Source organism: Convolutriloba macropyga, chromosome 1 (genome assembly GCF_964194025.1).
Source record: "Convolutriloba macropyga chromosome 1, txConMacr16.3, whole genome shotgun sequence".
Lineage (NCBI taxonomy): Eukaryota > Metazoa > Xenacoelomorpha > Acoela > Convolutidae > Convolutriloba > Convolutriloba macropyga.
In genome coordinates, this window is record NC_134468.1 from 38412938 (window position 1) to 38433223 (window position 20286).

Here is a 20286-nt window from a genome sequence, read left to right on the forward strand (position 1 = left end):
GGGCTCAAACATACATAAACTCGGGATATGACAATTTTCGAAATATTCCAACAAAAAATTATATGTTATCAAAAAACTTCTACAACTGCAGTATTTAAAATATTAATAACTATTCCATTAACTCTAGAAATTATGCAGCAGCTTATAATCAGCAGCTTACTATCCTGGTGCCAAAAATAAAAAGATTAAAAAAATGCAAATCTTTTTATAAATTCGTAAATTTGCGATATTAAAATCTTGAAAACTTTCCATTACTTCAAGAAACCATGCAGTAAACCAATATCAAACCATAGAGAAGGTTTTCTGGCTCTTGAGACTGCAGAAATCTAACAAAATGACAAAAATTCTGAAAAAATCTGAAAAAGGCAAGCTTTATTTTGAAAAAATTGCTACAATTTGTGTTATTAAAAAGTTGAAAACCATTCCATGGCTAAAACAATTTTCAGTAACTTAATATCAAACCCCTAGGGATGTTTTCTGGAAACTGGTTCTCGAATGGCCTGAATAATAAAAAAAAGGTCATAAAAATTAAACGAAAATTGCACGTTTTGTAAAAAAAAAATGCTTAAATTCGTGTTGTTAAAATGTTGAAACCATTCCATTACAGCTAGAAACTATGCATTAATATAATATCAAAGCTTAGAGGAGGTTCCTTGACACCCAGGGCTGATGGAACTCAAAAAATGACAAATGGTCAAAAAGCTTGAAAAAAATTGTGAAAATTAGAATAAAATTGCGTTTTTAGCGAGCGGTTGCTCGTCAGTAGCTAGACACGGAGGACGGGGGTCACCGGGAGGGGGGCTGAAGGGGGATTATTGCAGCAGTGGGGGCAACAGCGCGCGGGGGGTGAGGGCAACAGTGGGGGGAACAACAGTGTTGGGGGGTTTCAACTTCTAAGAACTGCCCTTAACACCATAAGTGTAAGTCTCCAAAAAACTATGGGCTGAAACAGAGTTGAAAGGCTCTAAGAGCACTTAATGACCGCTGGGCGCTACCTGCTTATCTCGTTCTGGTACGAAAAGTCAAATGGCTTAGACAAAAAATTGGTCAAGCGAAAAATCGCATTAAAAAAGACCGACAGGACTAATATAATTTCTACAAACTTCGTATGAGAGCAATTAACAAAGGGCTAAAAATAGCTCAAATAGCTATAATTAGGCAAAATAATTGAAAAACCGTTAAATTAGAATAAAACTCCCTTTATTTACTAAAAAATTTGAAAATTCGGGAAACGACCCAAATTCGTCTTTGCCGAAAATCTACCCTTTGAACACCTGGTATTATAATGTCAGAAGGTATCCGGAGTAAATAAATTAAAAAAAAGAGTTGAAATACAAATATTTCCAAAACAGAGAATATGAGAAAATCTATTACTTTTCGACATAGGACAAAAAATACAACCGAATAAAAGGCTTGATTCGTGCAATAAAGACTATTAAATAGATCAAAAAGATTCGAAAAACATTGATAATATCACAAACTATCAAACATATCTCAAAGATAAAAATACCCGGCAGAATGCCGGAAAAGAGCCGCCATAGATTCCCATAACAAAGATTAGGATTGAAAGAAGAGAAGACACTAATGAAAAAAATGATCACTGTACAAAGAAACCTAAAAGTGCGGACTATTTGGATGTCATTTTTGAGCTGAGACAACACAGGGGCTAGTATCAATACCAATAAGCATTAGAGATAGAAACTAAAAACAAAGTTTTCGTCACGGTCATCTAAAATTGGGCTTTATGGGTGTATCCCGTTTCTATTTCTGATTTCGTTTTTTTATACTCACTCTTTTCATTTTGAATTGCTTTGCTAAGCAACTGCTGTCTAAAAAACTTTTAGCAGAATGAGAGAAGAGTGAACCTAGCCTGGAGAAGTCAAAAAGATTGCACGCAAAATGTTGAACAAGCTGTGAACTAAGGTCGAGCGAAAATTTTTATTCGAAGTAAAAAAAAAATAGGAGTAAAAAAATAGGAGCGCTATAATAGCCGACTGAGAGGCTGAATGTCATAAATTTTGAGGAAAAAAGAAAATAATCAGAAATGGAAAAGTTTAATAAATTTCTCAATTTTTGTCAATTTTGTACAATAAATGTCCAACCCACTCGTAATAGAAAATGTATAGGAGCCTTAGGCTTTCAATTCAGTTGACAATAAAACAGTGCGATCGTCCACATTCAAAACGATATCAATACAGCCTGGGTAATATTACTCGAGTCTACAAAAAGCGTTCAGACGATATGAAAATTGAAAACTAGAAAAAATAGCTCGAAAGCCTCGCATGAACAAAAAAAACTTTATTTCTTCCCGCTCGCTCACTTAATAAAAAACACAAAGCAAACGCCTCTTAGAATCATCAAAACCATAAAACCTCATGGAGCTGTAAGAAAGAAGATGAGAACAATAATAGCTTTGCTATCGCTTCGCGGCTAATAAAATATACATTTGGGTACTACAACTCTTCAAAGTCGACCAAGTTTTGGATGATCTCTTAGATAGATCTGGTTTAACACAATATTCGACTAATTTTATATATATATATATATATATATATATATATATATATATATATATATGTATATATATATATATACCAGCTAATCAATTGTTTCCTTCACCTGCAGATAAACTGTGAACACATCAGACATATAATTAACCTATTTGAAACAAATTTGGGAAACTCACAAATCATGGTCCATAATCAAAATTCACGTACCAATAACTCGGACTTGCTGCTCGTACGTCTGCTTGGGATCATCTTCCAAATAACACGTGTACTTTCCATTGTCTGCCTCGGTAGGTGAGTTGAACCACAGTCCAAAATCTGATCTGTAGATTTTAGCATTTTGGTCATAGGGAGCATCGAAATCTTTGCCGTCCTTCTTGAAAAGAACTTTTGTTTTCTTCTTAGGAATACAAGTCAGGTGACCTGGCTCCCCTCTCACAAAGACGTAGTGCTTGTACACATCGAAAAATCCCTTGTTATCTGAAAACAGACCACAAATAGTTCAAATTTTTTGAGAAAATAGAACAACATTCTCTGGGCGCGCTCAGATAAACAATATATGGCACCTTTTGAACACAAAATTTTAACTCCAGCTCCAAATATCCTACCAGTTTTGGCGTCAATGCCTGTTCAAGACAAATTCTATCCCAAACAACAGTGCTATGAAAAGAATTTCAGAAGGTCATAAGCTTTTGTTGAAGCCAATTATTTTTTTACAAATGGAGATAGAGCTCATAACATAGCTGGCAAATTGTCAGAAAAAAGCCACAATAGCTTCATAGATCTGTAGTCTCAAAAAGAAGGTAAAAAGACAGACCAAAAAAGAAACTTATTGCTGTTTCTATTTGCTGCTCTTAATTAACCTTCAATTAAAGTGACAAGCACTCATTTGACCTTATCTCTTTGAATTAAAGCAAAGAAAAGTCAGTTTCAATGTGAGGAAGTCATTTTTAAGAGTGAGGTGAGTCACGTGTGATCAAAAATTTAATCACGCGAATGAACAAAAAAACTAGCTCCACTAGGCGTGAAAAATGACGTCACGCACGCAATTCAGTTGAAATTGCACGAACGATTGAACAAAAAGCAGATTTGAAGTGGTTGTGACGTCATATGGTCGTAACAAAAATATTGACGACGAAATAAATTAAAAAACCAAGAGAAGGCCAATAATAACCTCAGCTATCGCTTCACGGCTATTAATCAGCTATCGCTTCGCGGCTATTAAAAAGCATTCGAAAATCATTCTCCAACTTGAAACATGAGAACTATTGTAGAATTTTGAATGTATGCTCTTTGTTATCCTCCATTAAACAGGAAAATCTTGTATTGAACATAGGCCATGCTTTTGCTACATGAGCAGGTTGAGGTGTATTTGTGCAAAAATCTAATGTTCAGCTTTGTTGAAGATTGATTGTATTATCCTTTCACAAAAATGACAAAGAGTAGTGATACCTTTTGCAATCTAAATATCCTGTTTTGTCTGATTACTTTTCCTTCTTTCTAAATTTCAAAATTCTAAATTTCCTTCGTTCTAAATTTCCTTCTTTCTAAATTTCTAATTTTCGTTGAATACAAGTGACTATAAAGTTTTGAAATCGTGACAATATGAGTTGTTTATCTCAAAAACAACCGGCTAATGTAGGATGAATTGCTCTCGAACAACGGTGCGTATCAATTTTAATGTCGTCTGCAATTTTAATGACGTCACTCAAATGATGTTATCAGAGCCTTAAAAAAGCTACTAGTGATTTAATCTGCAAAGTGAGACCAATTTTGGCAGCTAATATCAGTGTTATAATATATCTTTCACGCACAAAAGCTCTTACTAAGGCTGATAACTCACGAATTGCGAAAAAAATCCAAGCCTCTTCCATTAATCTTAGAGAAATTATATATTTTAAACAGTCGCTTTCGGGATTTACTCGAGACGATTGAAAACTTTGATTTGATTGATTAAAAAATTGTTTGAGATTTTATACGATTGATTAAAAGCGTCTCTTTATGGATAGATTCAGCTTTTATAGTTATTCGATGATGCTGTTTTAATATATCTCTATGCAGAAAATACCAACAGGTCAAAATTGAATCAACAGAAAAACAAAGCTGAAAAACTAAAATACTGAAAAATACTGCAGAAAAGTCCTTTCAATACTGAAAAATTGAACAAAAAAATGAAAAGATTCCAACAAATTTTTTATTCTCACATGTATAACTTTCAATTCCCAATACAATCATTTGCTAAATTGGGAGGACAGGAACAAAAAAGAAGTCATGGGCTATGAGAAAAGTTAAGGTGGGAGCGTTAGGCTCTCTTACCTCCAGAATATGGCGCGTTTTCAACAAAGAGCGATCCTTCCCGGTACGTGAAGGTGGTAACTGTTTCGTACTCCCGGAATAGTAATTCAAAACTCATAGTATCTGCAGTCCTGGCTTCCAGAATATAGAGATCATAGTTAGCGCCAATGACGAACCTGCCTTCTCTGCTTTCCAACGCAACGTTGGGCTAAAAAAACATCGTAACTCAAAATTACCAAAAAATATTCATTTATTGTCTTGATGCAACATCTCTGATTCTTTTTCAAGAGGTTACCAGATTATCAAATTGTCGATAGTATTGAAAACTTAACCAGCTAGCATTGGATGAACGGCTCCCAAATAACAGGTGGGGGCCTGCTTAAACAGGAATGCTTTAACTTCACTAAGGAATGATAAAAATTGTTCATATGATTACATTAGAGCTGATGATAGATCAAGTAGGATATTTCAAATTGGCAAGGAATTTAGCTTCAGTGAAAAGCCCCCTCACTCAGTAAAAAAAATATGCCAAGCTATTCATAAACCCCCTATATTGGCATAGGATAATTGTAATGACTAGGTTTTTAACTCTGATGTGGTAGGGATTTTATTCGCTTGATCTTAATTACCACACTAGAGCTAAAACAATATCGTTTAAGCGACCTCAACAACGTGCAAGATTAAGTCTCACTATATGCTCACAATGTTATTTTCTAATTTGCAAACCTATGTGTGATTTGCTAGAAATAAAATGATTACGTACAAATATTAACTAACATAGCTGGCAGATTGCCAGAAAATAGCCGCAATAGATTCGTAGATCGGCAGTCTAAAAAACAGTAAAAAAGACAGACCAAAAAAATTTATCTTTTCATTGAAGGCTGATCTGTTATATTTTGATTAAAAATCTGTATAAGTTATTGCTGCCTCTATTAGCTGATCTCAAATAACCTTCATTTAGAGTGATACACACCCATTTGACCTTATCTCTTTGAATTAAAGTAAATAAAAGTCAATTTCAAAGTGAGGAAGTCACTTTTGAGAGTGAGGTAAGTCAAGTGTGACCAAAAATTTAATCACGCGCATGAACAAAAAAACTCGCTCCACTAAGAGCGAAAAATGACGTCACACATGCAATTCAATTGAAATTGCATGAACGAATGAACAAAAAATGGCTGTGACGTCATATGGTCGTAACAAAAATCATGACGACGAAATAAAAAAAAAACCAAGAGAAGGCCAATAATAGCCTCAGCTATCGCTGTGCGGCTATTAATAAAACAGATAGACGGGATAGAGCATAATTGGGGGTAAATTCTACGTTGAAAATATGGTGGGGCATCTAATCTTAATCAAGAAATTAAATCCATTACTTTCTGTGTTTGCTCGTAGAGCAGAGAGAGAGAGAGAGAGAGAGAGAGAGAGAGAGAGAATTATTGCTGAAGAGAAGCTGCTCGAATCGCGCTTGTTGAGTTGCGGAACTCATTTCCTTCAACAGCAAGCACTAGGCTCGTACGCGTTTTAACTTGAGTCAACACGACAATTAAATCACGAGGCTTATGACTAGCTCCGAATTAATTCCTAGGTCATTCATGGAGCCGACTCTTTTTCGTCTTTAGTCATATTTTCGTTTCAGACTTGCTGTTGTGAAGAGCGGCCTGGATAGCTTAAGTATCCTTCACTTAGTACGCGTATCAATAGCGGCAGTGAATCAGCTGTCATAGCCTATTCACAAGTGTATTATATAACACACAGCAGCAATTAGCAAAACTACAGCTCAGCGTGGCTTAAAGAAGAGGAAATTGTGCTCTTTCGTAATAAATTTACATTTAAAGTAATAAGCAAAACAGTGATTATGTTTTACAAGAGTTATTTGACGAAGAAAATATTGAGATAAGTACTTGGTTGAAAAGTTCACACTGTTAGTTTACAGATAGGAAATGATTAGTTAATACACCAGTTATAAAACTTATAGGCTTTACAAAAATGTTGGAGAATGAAGAGTAGCAATAATAGGATATATATACTCGTGATATATATTTACAACAAAAGTGAATACTTAAGATTAATAAGAACACATGTTAAGAGATTAATATACAGCAATGATACTGCGTGACAAAATTTTTAGTTTTTAAAGAAGAGATTTACAGAAAAGCGTACACAAAGCAATAGCTCAAAAATTTGTTGATTACTGGCGGAGAAAGACGAGAATCAAAATAATCATGAGTTTCAAACGAATATTAAGGAGGAGAAAAGAAGTTGAGAAAATGAGAAAATTATCCATGTTAGCATGTTTATAAAGCAAATGGTTTTTCATGAATCTCAACTCTTCCAATTCCTTTGAAACTTTTGGATTTGCATTTATAAGGTCGTTCGACTTATTGATCAGATTCTTCAGCTCAGAATCTCTAATTTCTAGAACAAAGGACTAGTTTTTTGCAGATGGCTTCCGCTGACGTGGATGAATCGCCAGAGGCTTTTTGGTGAGTGATGGAACGTCACTCATCCACTTGGTTAGTGGGTCATTTTGTTCCGTTTGCAGTGTGGGGGTTGTGTTGCTGTAAGCTCGTTTAGACATCTTGTAAAACAAACAGCAAAACATTCACAAATATAGGTGTTGGACAAGATATAATTGTGCTAAAAAACAATCGTACATTTTAAAGAACCAACAAAATCATACTCTTAGAGTACAGGAACACGATTACAAATTATGTGCAGAATCAATTTTGCGAAAGCCCACCGTGTTGGAGAAAAAAATCTTAAGGAATTAAAATTTGGAAAACAATCTCAGCTTTTAAGTTCGGATTATCTTATTTTAAACAAACAATTTTTTGATTAATAAGATAATCCGAACTTAAAAACGGAGATTGTTTTCCAGTTTCAATTCCTTTGATTTTTTTCCTTCTTTCCACCCGGTGGGAGCTTCGCAAAATTGATTCTGCACATAATGTTCGATCGTATTCCTGTACTCTAAGAGAATGATTCTGTTGGTACTTTAAAAAGTCCGATTGTTTTCTTTTTAGCTGAGTTATATCTTGTCCTACACCTATATTTGTAAATATTTAGCTGTTTATGTTTTACAAGATTTTACAAGTCTAAACGAGCTTACAGCAGTACAACCCCCACACTTAGATCAACTTGTGTCAGATTTAACTGACTAAATCGGGTATCGGACCTCGTGGCTCCCCTCCGTCTGACGACCCGCGCAGCTGGGTTTTTTGCTGTGTTGCAGTATATACCTGTTTGTGTTGAAAAACGATCAGAGGAGGAGAAAGAAGAGGACCTTGATGAGGAGGCCAACAGAGAGGGTGATGATGAAGGAGAGAAGATTAAAAATTGGGATATAAAGGGGACGCATCTTTCAAAAACTTTCTGACGAAATGTCGTGGGCGTTAATCTTTTTCAAGCAAATGGGGCAATTGTTCCTATTTTTAGCACAGGGAACACATACAAAATGTCCTAGCTTTTGGTGACATTTTATGTGAGGGTGAGGAGGTGACACACTTCTTAATTTGATTACAGGAAAAACATCGGCTAAGGGATACTGTATAAATGTGGCGGAGGCAAGGGGGCATTTTGGTTGGGAAGAGTATCGGAAAAGTTTAATTCTACAATCGGGGCGCACTAAATAAGGGGGGGTTGATCTGCGTCAGAAGGGTGCAGTTTTTTCCAACAAAAAGTGATCTTCCGACAAATTTGGCATTCACCACGGTATTAAACGATAGGGGGCGTGATGAATTCTAAAGGGTGACAACTAATTTGAATGAGAAACACTTTCCCATTTTAGAAGTCGCGAGTAGGGTAAATAGTGTCGTTGTTGAAATTGAGTGGGGGGTTTAGTTGACTCAATTTTAACTTTAGGGACTTTTCAAGTTTTAAAAAGAAATTCCAATGGGGTGAAAGAGGAGTAAGGACTTTGGTTAGGTTTTGCTGCTTGTCCATATTTATGTAATGAATTTCTAAAGAAAGGGAAGTGTAGTTATCGTTTTCTAAAAAGTAACGTTTCATATCAGTTATCCTGACTAAATGCTGGTTCAAGTGGAAAAACATTTTTATATGAGTTTATTGTTTTCTGTGGAGATACTTTTGGCACATCTGGACTGGTTTTCAAAGAGATAATAGAGATCATTCCAATAAACAGATGTGGGATAAACTGAAAGGGTCGTCTTCCATTGAATATGAACTTTCTTCAGGTGCAATAAAAGAAAAACTTGAAGGTAAGGTTGGTTTCAAAGGCTTTCGCGAAACTACACATTTCGACTAGCTCTTTATTTAAAGGGGCACTCGATTGTCAAATGAGCGTAAAATATTGAGATAAGTTCTTCGTTGAAAAGTTCACAACGTAAGTTTAAGGATAAGGAGTGATTAGTTAATACACAAGCTATGAAACTAATAGGCTTCGCAAAAATGTTGGAAAAAGAAAAAATTTGTTGATTACTGGCGAAGAAAGACGAGAATCAAAATAATCATGAATTTCAAACGAATATTAAGAAGGAGGCGAAAAGAAGTTTACAAAATGAGAATATTATCCATGTTAAGCATGTTTATAAAGTTAATGGTTTTTTATGAATCTCAACACTTCCAATTCCTTTGAAACTTTTTGATTTGCATTTATAAGGTCGTTCGACTTTTTGATCAGATTCTTCAGCTCAGAATCTCTAATTTCTAGAAAAAAGGACTAGTTTTTTGCAAATGGCTTCCGCTGACGTGGGTGAATCGCCAGGGGCTTTTTGGTGAGTGATGGAAGGTCACTCATCCAGTTGGTTATTGGGTCATACTGTTCCATTGGCAGTGTAGGGGTTGTAATTCTGTGAGCTCTTTTAGACATCTCGTAAAACATAAGCAGCAAACCATTTACAAATATAGGTGTTGGACAAGATATAACTGTGCTAAAAAGAAAACAATCGTATTTTTTAAAGAACCAACAAAATCATACTCTTAGAGTACAGGAATACAATCACACATTATGTGCAGAATCAATTTTCCAAAAGTCACACCCTGGTGGAAAAGAAAAAATTTCCAAAAGCAATTGAAATTTGGAAAAACATCTCCGTTTCTAAGCTGGATTATCTTATCTTAAACAAACAATTTTTTGATCAATAAGATAATCCGAACTTAAAAACGGAGATTGTTTTCCAATTTCAATTCCTTTGATTTTTTTCCTTCTTTCCACCCGGTGGGAGCTGCGCAAAATTGATTTTGCACATAATGTTCGATCGTATTCCTGTACTCTAAGAGAATGATTCTGTTGCTACTTTAAAAAGTACGATTGTTTTTTATCTTAGTTATATCTTGTCCAACACCTATATTTGTAAATATTTAGCTGTTTATGTTTTACAAGATGTCTTAACGAGCTTACAGCAGCACAACCCCCACCCTTAGATCAGCTTGTGTCGGATTTAACTGACTAAATCGGGTATCGGACCTCGTGGCTCCCTCCGTCTGACGACCCGCGCAGCTGGGTTTTTTGTTGTGTTGCAGTATATACCTGTTTGTGTTAAGGACGATCAGAGGAGGAGAAAGAGGAGGACTTTGATGAGGAGGCCAACAGAGAGGGTGATGGAGAGAAGATTAAAAATTGGGATATAAAGGGGACGCATCTTTCAAAAACTTTCTGACGAAATGTCGTGGGCGTTAATCTTTTTCAAGCAAATGGGGCAATTGTTCCTATTTTTAGCACAAGGAACACATACAAAATGTCCTAGCTTTTGGTGACATTTTATGTGAGGGTGAGGAGGTGACACACTTCTTAATTTGATTACAGGAAAAACATCGGCTAAGGGATACTGTATAAATGTGGCGGAGGCAAGGGGGCATTTTGGTTGAGAAGAGTATGGGAAAAGTTTAATTCTACAATCGGGGCGCACTAAATAGGGGGGGGGGGGTTGATCTGCGTCAGAAGGGTGCAGTTTTTTCCAACAAAAAGTGATCTTCCGACAAATTTGGCATTCATCACGGTATTAAACGATAGGGGGCGTGATGAATTCTAAATGGTGACAACTAATTTGAATGAGAAACACTTTCCCATTTTAGAAGTCGCGAGTAGGGTAAATAGTGTCGTTGTTGAAATTGAGTGGGGGGTTTAGTTGACTCAATTTTAACTTTAGGGACTTTTCAAATTTTAAAAAGAAATTCCAATGGGGTGAAAGAGGAGTAAGGACTTTGGTTAGGTTTTGCTGCTTGTCCATATTTATGTAATGAATTTCTAAAGAAAGGGAAGTGTAGTTATCGTTTTCTAAAAAGTAACGTTTCATATCAGTTATCCTGACTAAATGCTGGTTCAAGTGGAAAAACATTTTTATATGAGTTTATTGTTTTCTGTGGAGATACTTTTGGCACATCTGGACTGGTTTTCAAAAAGATAATAGAGATCATTCCAATAATCAAATGTGGTATATACTGAAAGGGTCGACAGCTTTTGGGAATGAACGTTCTTCAGGTGCACTAAAAGAAAAGCTTCAAGGGAAGGTCGGTTTCAAAGGTTTTCGCGAAACCACAAATTTCGACTACCTCTCTATTTAAAAGGAGAAACATGATCTAGAAAAATGAAATAGGGCACTTGATTGTCAATTCAGCGTTTGAATAAAAAGTTAAGAACAAGGCTATTTCAAGTATCTGGGTGACTTTTTTCAAATTTAAATAGAGATTAAAATGCTATGGGGTTGGCAAATATAAATTATAAAAGAGTTATGGGTGGTGGATAATCCAAAGATAGTATACACGGTATTATTTAATTTAAGGTAAGGGATCTGTTCTGCACGTTAACCAGTACCAGTTGTCAATAGGAATCTGGTCCAAATTTTGCTCGGAAAGCATCAAAAAAGTTTCAATAAGGGGAAAAAGCTGGTATGGTGATAAAACCTTCGTCCCAAGAGTCAACAAAATCAAAGACAATTTCTAAGGTGGGGGCTACTTGAGAGGGAAAAAGAACTGTGAAAGAACGATTTATTTGATAAGGCCTTACTAAACTGCCTTCGTAATAAAAGTACATTCCAAAACGTCTTTTCGTGTTGATGGAGCTCGAAGTGCTTGCAATGTACAGTGAATACGTTTGGTTCTCTGAAATGTTTAAGAAACAAGGCAAAATTAGTTAAGATACATTAAATAGCAAATAAAATAATTGGTTCTCAAAGGGACTTTTGAAGATCGAGGTGCATCAATTTATGAAAGAAAGTGAATGTTGCTTCCTAAATCGAGCAGACCATATTCACAATCAAGTAAAAATTCCTTAAGAGTATAAAATTTGTGGTCTGAATAAATTACTATATCTATTAAGTCAGAAAACTTAGGTGCGCGGACTCTTAAATTAAATAAGTTTTCATAAGCAGGTATAAAAGAGTAATATATAAGTCCAAAAAATTCGTGAAATTTAATAAACAAACCTTTACGGTATTCAGATGCAAAAAGATAAGTAAAGTTTTGCATCTCAGAACATAACGCTGAAACAGTTAGGTTAGGCTAATAAGAGTGGACTAAGTGAGAATAACTAGGTATAAAAAACAAATTGGATGACTGCATTATGTGGGAGCAATTGCATTTACTTCTTGCTCAGTAGGAAAATTAGGGTAAATATGCGGTATTTCTAGCACAGGAGGTGCTGTTACTTCAGGGGCAAAGAGTGGTGACAATTCTACTTGACTATTTTCGTGGTAAAAGTGATTATCTAGTGTATGTTTGAGATATCGACTTCTTTTTTGGTCATTGTTTGTATTGCTATCAGTTTTCATCATCCTTAGGTGTTTGATAAATTGATGGTACAATAGAAAGTAGAAACAAATTGTACGAGGCTCACAGTAATGTTTTCCAGAAACGAATATTTTGACCGGGCACTATCAATCAGTTCATCCAATTCTTTTATTTCTGCTTCTTTGAACTAGACCGCATTCACTATACTGCGTAATTGAATGAGCGAATGAATTAAAAATTCAATGATTAGGTGAAAAAAAAAGAAAAGTGAAAGTCCTGACTTGGTAGAAAAGGCGTGGAATGAGGGTGAAACGGGGGTGTCAAAAAACGAGACTTCCTACTTGAGAGAAAGTCACAATTTGTTGGTCAGGCAAAAAAAATGGTACCACGAAAAGTAAAAAAAAGGACCAAAATAAGTGCAAACAAATTCCCTTGAGCGCAATTAAAGATATATCAATCCAATTTGGTCAATTTACTACCTCTTGTATACAAATAAAGCAAAAAAAACATTCAGATCAACGAGCGAATGGACAAGAACATTTCAGAGGTCCGACACAGAAAGCGAAAAAAAAACAGTTAACTTATATACCGTTCAGTTCTTACAGAAATTCAATTCATAATTAATCGCCACCTGAACTTCATTAACATACAACTCACTTACATGAATAATAAGGAAAACAAAAACCTGTGGCACTGCTTCGAAACATGCGAGAACTTGATAAAAACCCCCGCCAGGAGTCGCTCTATAAACTTCGATAGCCTAATGCGCTATGATTCAATGATCAATGACCGGGCCCATCCGTTTCTGTTGCTTTTGCTCCTTTTGTATTGACCATATTCACTATATTGCGGTAATCAATGAGCACTATATCCTCTTTAAAAATCCATCTCTCACAATCGCTTTTACCTTATCGCCAACTTTTCGGATTGAGAGCAATTGAGACCACGCTGAAATCACGAACTTTACACACACGTTTAAAAATGCTTCGTTCGAACTTCAATGAAAACAAATTAAACACAACTCCAAATAAGTATCAATGAAATCAATATATCAACAAATACACTAAAACAACTAACCTCAAGAACAGAAAGCGTTCAACTAGGCAAAAAAAGAAATAGCTCAGAATCAAAATATCATCTGAAAGTTTACTGTAAATATGAGATGGCCAAAAACGCCTCCAAACATAATATTGGCCAAAATAATAGTGATAAAACTTAAAAAAGATTTGGAAAACCGGACGTGATGAAAAAAATATTTCCCGCATAGCAAAAACATTTTCACACTTCTTACTCTCTCGTAGAAAACTACATAAACAGTCTTTCGCTCTGCTTTTGACTTCTTCAGCAGATTGACCTAAACATTGCTTTTCACGAGCCGCATTTAACTTGTTTAACTTGGCATCCTGTGAAAAGAGAAGTCGCCGGTTTAAAAAAGTATATCACCAATACTCCTCTACGATTTATAAAAAAACAGTGCACCAATTCAATCCAAATCCTTTGGATTGTACATAAAGGAGAGCACCTAAATAAAAGCGAAACTGACGGCGACTATAAAAACACAATCAAGCCGCAAGGAGATAGCAATTGTGAAATGAACCATTTTTTCACTTATGAAGCCAAATTACTGATACATTTTCAAGAAAAAATTTCTTTGGGAACTATCGAGCTAAATTACAATTTTTCTTCAATAAATCTATCATCGACCACTAGAATTAAGAAAAAATGGTGCAAAATTCATTGTTGCCCTATATTGATGCATATTGTTGTCAACACACATGAGCACGTGTTCTCATTACACGGCCCACTACTTGAAATCTCTTTAAGTTATATAAGCAAATAATTGCCTTGAGAATTTCGGTGACTGAGTTGGGAAACCTCAGGGAGTAGAAGGAACTGGTATAGGGCACTTCTGTATCCCCGGGAGGTGGTTTTTCCATTTTGATACGAACTGATTCCCCGGCCAACACTTTCTTTTCATCAAGTTTACTCTTTCTTTGCTTCACGTCTGTCTTGTCGACTTGACACTTATTTGAAGTGGCTTTTCCGTGCTCATTACTGGCCTCGCACCAGTAGTAGCCAGTGACTTTGTTCCAGTCAGCATAATCAGTGTGGATGTAGATGTCAGACCCATCAAAGTGGTACAGTTGACTTGAACTCAATTCATGGTCTTCGCGGACTAGCTCTTGTGCACCGCCAGAGCCGCTGTCACTTTCAAACATCCATTTGTACCTAACACAACATCCTTATAGTTACAAATTATATAAAACTTAAGCTTTCGAGTCAGGAAAATTAGAAAACCGAAAGAAAATTAACGCTCATCTGAGGTCATTATTAATTTGTGTTGTTTCATATCATTAAAGCAATAGAGGAAACATTTGAAGTTGATTACTAAAAATGGAAAAATTTGATCCTTAAATGAAATTCTACGGCATGGTTGGTTCAAATGAAATGCATCAATGCTGAAAAGCTATATAAACACTTAGAAGAAGAAACAGTGTTGAATCAGGGCTAGTGGTCCCCGTACCATCTCAATCATACCAAATAATTTACTATGGCGAAATAATGGCGATAAAGTAGGAAACAAGTTACTCACGTGATGGGTTTTGTGATGGAGCAGACCTTGAGCTGGCAGGTGAGTTTAAACTGGTTGCCGTTATACTCAAGCAGTCTGAGCTGGGGAAGAGAGCGAAGAGAGGGTGGGAAGGGCACCACGTTGTTCTCATCTATGTAAAAAAGAAATTTTACCCCCATATAATTCATACCCATACTCACTTTCAGGTTAAGATCTCTTGACTACCATACTTCCCGAGTTTTAAAAGACAAAGTAAAGGAAATATGACAGAATTCAAAAACTACAAATCAAAAGTTTGCGACGAGCGAAAAAGCAAGAACGTGCAAGATTAAGTTACTACAAATTTAGTAAGAGCAAGTTTGCTACATTCAAAAAATTGACGAGGTACATTTTTTTGAGAGCTCTCAAGAACTATATCACTGTTAGCAATCAAAATTGGCTCAACTCAGCAGCCATATCGTAAGAACGTACGCTCAAAGCTTAAACAAAAACAGCAATTAGTATCGTCAATACCTTGGATCATCAACTCCGAATTCACCATTACTTAATACAATAGAGGGCGAGAACAGACTATCGAACATAGCCAGCAGACTGTCGAACCATCCGTAGAATTTAGATGGGAAGAGATACAAAAAAGTTGATGAAATTAATGTCATATTTTAGTTGACAATATTATGCAAAAACTTCCTGGTGGAATTCATCCAAAAAGCTTTATCACTAGCTGTATTCATAGCACAAATTAGTTTCTCTTACCTCAAAATAATTATAATTTAACAAGTAATGAGCACAAGACAAGCATTTGCAAAAAAGAACAAAAAATGTTAAAACTATTTGAAGTCACATTGCCACACAGCCACTAACAAAAAACGCAAATTTCTGTAAAAACACCATTTTCTCAGCTTGCTTTAAAATTGGAGTGAAAAAATTAAATGAAGCAAAACCCATAGTTTTCTATCCACTTATGGGGAAGCTGAATGATTGGGGGTTGAACTCTTTAAGAACCGCCCTTCACACCAAAATCTCCGCCTCAAAACAGTTTTGGTGAATCGCTTCTTAGAAATGCTTAGACGCAAGGCTCTGAGAGAACTTAATGCCCTAAGAGCGTTAAATGCTTATCCCGTTTTTGAGGACGAACAGTCAAATGGGTCAGACGAAAAATCGGACAAGCAAAAAAGCATTCAAAGGACAATAGAACTAAAATAATTGCTGAAAACTTCGTTTGAGAGCAATTAATTATACAGGCGAATAAGGATCAACTTGATCTTACTTCAGCGATGAAAATGATCAAAGAAAAACTTAAGATTGAGAAATCGAATAGATCTCAGGCAAAATATTGCAAAAACGGAAAATTTGCTGTACGAAAAAAAAACAACTTTTTCAATCGATCAATGATTGTTCAGATTGTGACAAAAACCAAAAATAAAATCCAAAAAAATTTGCAATAATTGTTTAAACTATTTGTGATTACAAAACGAAAAATAATTTTAAAATCCTGAAAATCACTTTACTTCACTAGATAAACAAGACGCAACTAAATAACAAACCATTCGCAATAAAAAAAACTGAAAAAATTGGCAAAAGAAGCATATGTATATACAATCTTTGTACAACTATTCGGTGAAAGATGTTTATTACTCATAAGGAAAGATTTTGAATTTGAAAGCAAAGTTGAGGAAATAGTTCATGTTAAATAGTTCTTGTTAGATTTTGATCTCATTGTTTTAAAACACTACCTTTACATCAGGCGCATCTTGGACTAGACCCTCGTTTTATTTCCTGATTAGATATTTTGATCTGTTATCTACGCCGCATGCCATGGTGCACCAGATGTCTTTTTTATTATAGAAGGTAGTCACGAGTACTTTTGGCAGTTGAGCGGGCACTGTATTATTTCTATTAGTTCTACTAGACTGTATGCAGTGATTAATAGCACGATCAAAATACCGGTTGGCAAGTTTAATATGATTTTGTCGTACAATATGCATGTTTGCCTCCTCGTAATGCTATTCGGTTTCTCGGTAGTGGTTTTTTGTTCACATTCGATACTTTCATTCTGATTTTTACTGTTTTTTCGATTTTCTGGATCGGATTTTTTTCTAAATGGTTTTCCCAATCCATTCACAGCTCATTCACACTAATTGTCTCTGTGATTGAAATTATTGATTCATCGATATGGTCTTCTAGTTTTCAAATCATTGATAAAAAGGAATCGGATTGGAACAGGGTGGATTTCAAATCAACTCTCTGATAATGTGACAGTGGACCGCGTTAAGCTCCATGTACAATGGAGCAATTCTTCAGCTTTTCATTCGAACACAATATAAAATCAATTCGAAGCAAAAAAGCAGAGACGTTATTTTTTGTCCATCTGAAAAAACAATTATGTTTCGGAGTTGAAATCAGCCTAAGGATAAGAAAGGGGTTAAAATTAGTATAAGAAGACAAAAAAAAACAAACACATTTGGCTTCAAAAAGAAAATAAGAGCAACAAACAAAGTTTAAATAAAGGTGCTACGCTGACCTGGACCATAATCCACTCAAAGCAAACCACGAGTAGCAAGAAAACCATATTTATTTCCTTGATTTAATAGAATTGTTCTTTTTTGTTAAACCAGTTTAGTATCGACGTCGCAAGTCCTGGTCTTGGTTACGTGCAGAGCATAAAATTAACTGGAGTTGATAAAATGGACAATTGATGAGCTAAAAGTGCTATGCTAACCTAAACCATGAAACCACTGAACCAAACCGCGCGCAGCACAAAACAGAAAGATAGAACTTATCTTTTGTTAGTACAAATCAGTAGTGTGTGGAAGAAAAGAAATAAAAGAAAATCAATGAAATCGAAGGAAGCATAATTGAGATCTAAAAATTCTTATTAAGGCGAAATAAATAAATGGTAGTTGTAGGTACTGTTTTTCACTTTTCCGCTGCTCACAACTGTGATTCTGGCTAAAAGATTTTATTCCGTTTTTAATGATCTGTTGTTTCGGCCGTGATCACATCTAAGTTCACTTATTTTTTTCCCATTTGTCTTCGTTTGCCAATTCAATAATTCCTAAAATTTCCATTGATTTCAGTCCGAACTTTGATGTTAGCAGGCATACAATCACGCATTGAATTTGAGGATGCCCTTGGACTAGACCCTCGTTTTATTTCCTGATTAGATATTTTGATCTGTTATCTACGCCGCATGCCATGGTGCACCAGATGTTTTTTTTATTATAGAAGGTAGTCACGAGTACTTTTGGCAGTTGAGCGGCACTGTATTATTTCTATTAGTTCTACTAGACTGTATGCAGTGATTAATAGCACGATCAAAATACCGGTTGGCGAGTTTAATATGATTTTCTCGTACAATTTGCATGTTTGCCTCCTCGTAATGTTATTGGACATTATGCCATCCTGGTTTTCGCAGGCACATTTTCAAAATTCTGTTCTGGACATCTGGCAATTCTTTGATGAGTGCTTGATTTATCTATCCCACAGGCATTGGAGTACAAAAACAGGCCGATCCATGATCTATATGCAGGAATTCGACTTTCTTCGTTGATGGTCAGATTATTAAGTCTCCACAGTTGAAGTAACCTGCAGTTCGCCTTCTTTAATAGGTTATTGCACTTATCATTCAATTTCAGGTGAGGGCTAAGGTGACATCCAGAAACTTTGGTTACTGCGTGTTTCCAATGGGTACTCCTTTGTTTAGGTTGAACATAAATTTTTTCTGTGATGGGTTTTTCAACGATCTAATACTGAGTTTTATTAGGATTTATTTTAATTTTCAAGTAATCAAACCAGTCTAGGGAAATATTCGGTGAGGATTGCAGATGTTTTGAATAATCTTTGCGGACCCTGATCTGTAGTAGAGGCAAAGTTTTTAGCGAAATGTGATAAATGCTTTCAGCTTTGCCAACCAGCTAACGTAGAGAATGGGAGCAAAATGTCTCCCTTGAGGTATTCCGGCTGTCAGGCAAAAACAATCACTGTTAGTGGAAGTTATCTTTGCGACAAAAAGGAATTTAACAAGTTAATAACTGATATCTTTAGCCCTCTTGACTGTAATTTGTGAATAAGTCCAAGGCGCAAAACAGCATCAACCGACTTTTCGACATGCATGCACACTGAAGCAACCATCCACGCCATTGGAAAATTTATCTTACGTGCTGTGTGAGTTTGATATGGTTGTCTGGGGTACAGCAATGTTTAGTGTAGGTGCTTCGAGTCTCAAAATAAATTTTTACTTTCGCAATGTCTTAAAATAACAGTTTCGCAGATTTTGGCCAGGCAACATGTGAGATCAATAGGTCTGTAGTTCTCAACTTTTGATCGCGATTTTCAAAGATCATATATTGAGTTTTATGAGGATTTTCAAGTGTCACACCAGTCTAGTGGACTATTCAGTGATGATTGCACATGTTTTTGAATGATTTTTGTTGAAGGCGATCTGTGGTACAGGGCACTGTTGTTAGCAAATGTGATATGTGCTTTCAGCTCTGGCAATCGACTAACATAAATAAGGAAGAGAATGAGAGCAAAATTTGAGGTACTCCGGCTCTCAACCAAAAACTTCACTTAGTGGAAATTAACTTTACGTATGTTTCTTTGTGACAAGAAGGAATTTAACCACTTGATAACTGATATTTTAGCCGCCCTGGTTGTAATGAAATGAGCGGGGCTGATGTCGGGGTGCGGTTGTTGTGTGGGTGTGGGTGTGGGGTCAACCTTCACACTATAAATATAAGTCTCTAAAACATTTTCTGGGAATCGCATAGTTGGAGACTAGTGAGGTGAAAAGCTCTAAGAGAACTCAATGCCCTCTGGGCGCTACCTGTTTATCCTGTTTTTTAGGACGAAAAGTCAAATAGGTGAGACGAAAAATCGGTCAAGCGAAATGTCGCATTAAAGAAGACAAACAAGACTAATACAATTGCTACAAACTTTGTTTCAGATCAATTAATAACATAGAGGAGCGCTGTCATCTTGCCAAAAAATGCGACAGAGAATGACAAAGATGCTACCTGTAGTCAAAAGAGGCTATATGAAAGAGACAACGCAACACAAAATACTGTATAATTTTAAATGAACTTACATTGTTTCAATTATTAACTTTAGGTATCTGAAAAGGGGCAAAGGTAGTTACATAGGTACAAACTAATCTTGCTAGGGGTTACAGTTACTGAAGTCGAAGTCTGGATAGGCGACGAAGAACTTAAAGAAACCTTTGTTTGT

At 35.7% G+C, this 20286-nt stretch overlaps 1 protein-coding gene across 6 annotated transcripts in view; it reads right to left on the bottom strand.

Moving 5' to 3' along the window:
* The window catches only part of LOC142338570 (uncharacterized), a 120680-nt gene that overhangs the window by 69360 nt on the left and 31034 nt on the right, over positions 1-20286 (bottom strand). For all 6 annotated transcript variants that reach the window (XM_075388377.1, XM_075388395.1, XM_075388413.1 and 3 more), the window contains 4 exons: positions 15082-15211; positions 14333-14717; positions 4824-5010; positions 2718-2987 (listed from right to left, as the gene is read on the bottom strand). In XM_075388377.1, coding sequence (XP_075244492.1) covers positions 2718-2987; positions 4824-5010; positions 14333-14717; positions 15082-15211 — 972 coding nt within the window. The remainder of the gene's footprint in view (positions 1-2717; positions 2988-4823; positions 5011-14332; positions 14718-15081; positions 15212-20286) is intronic.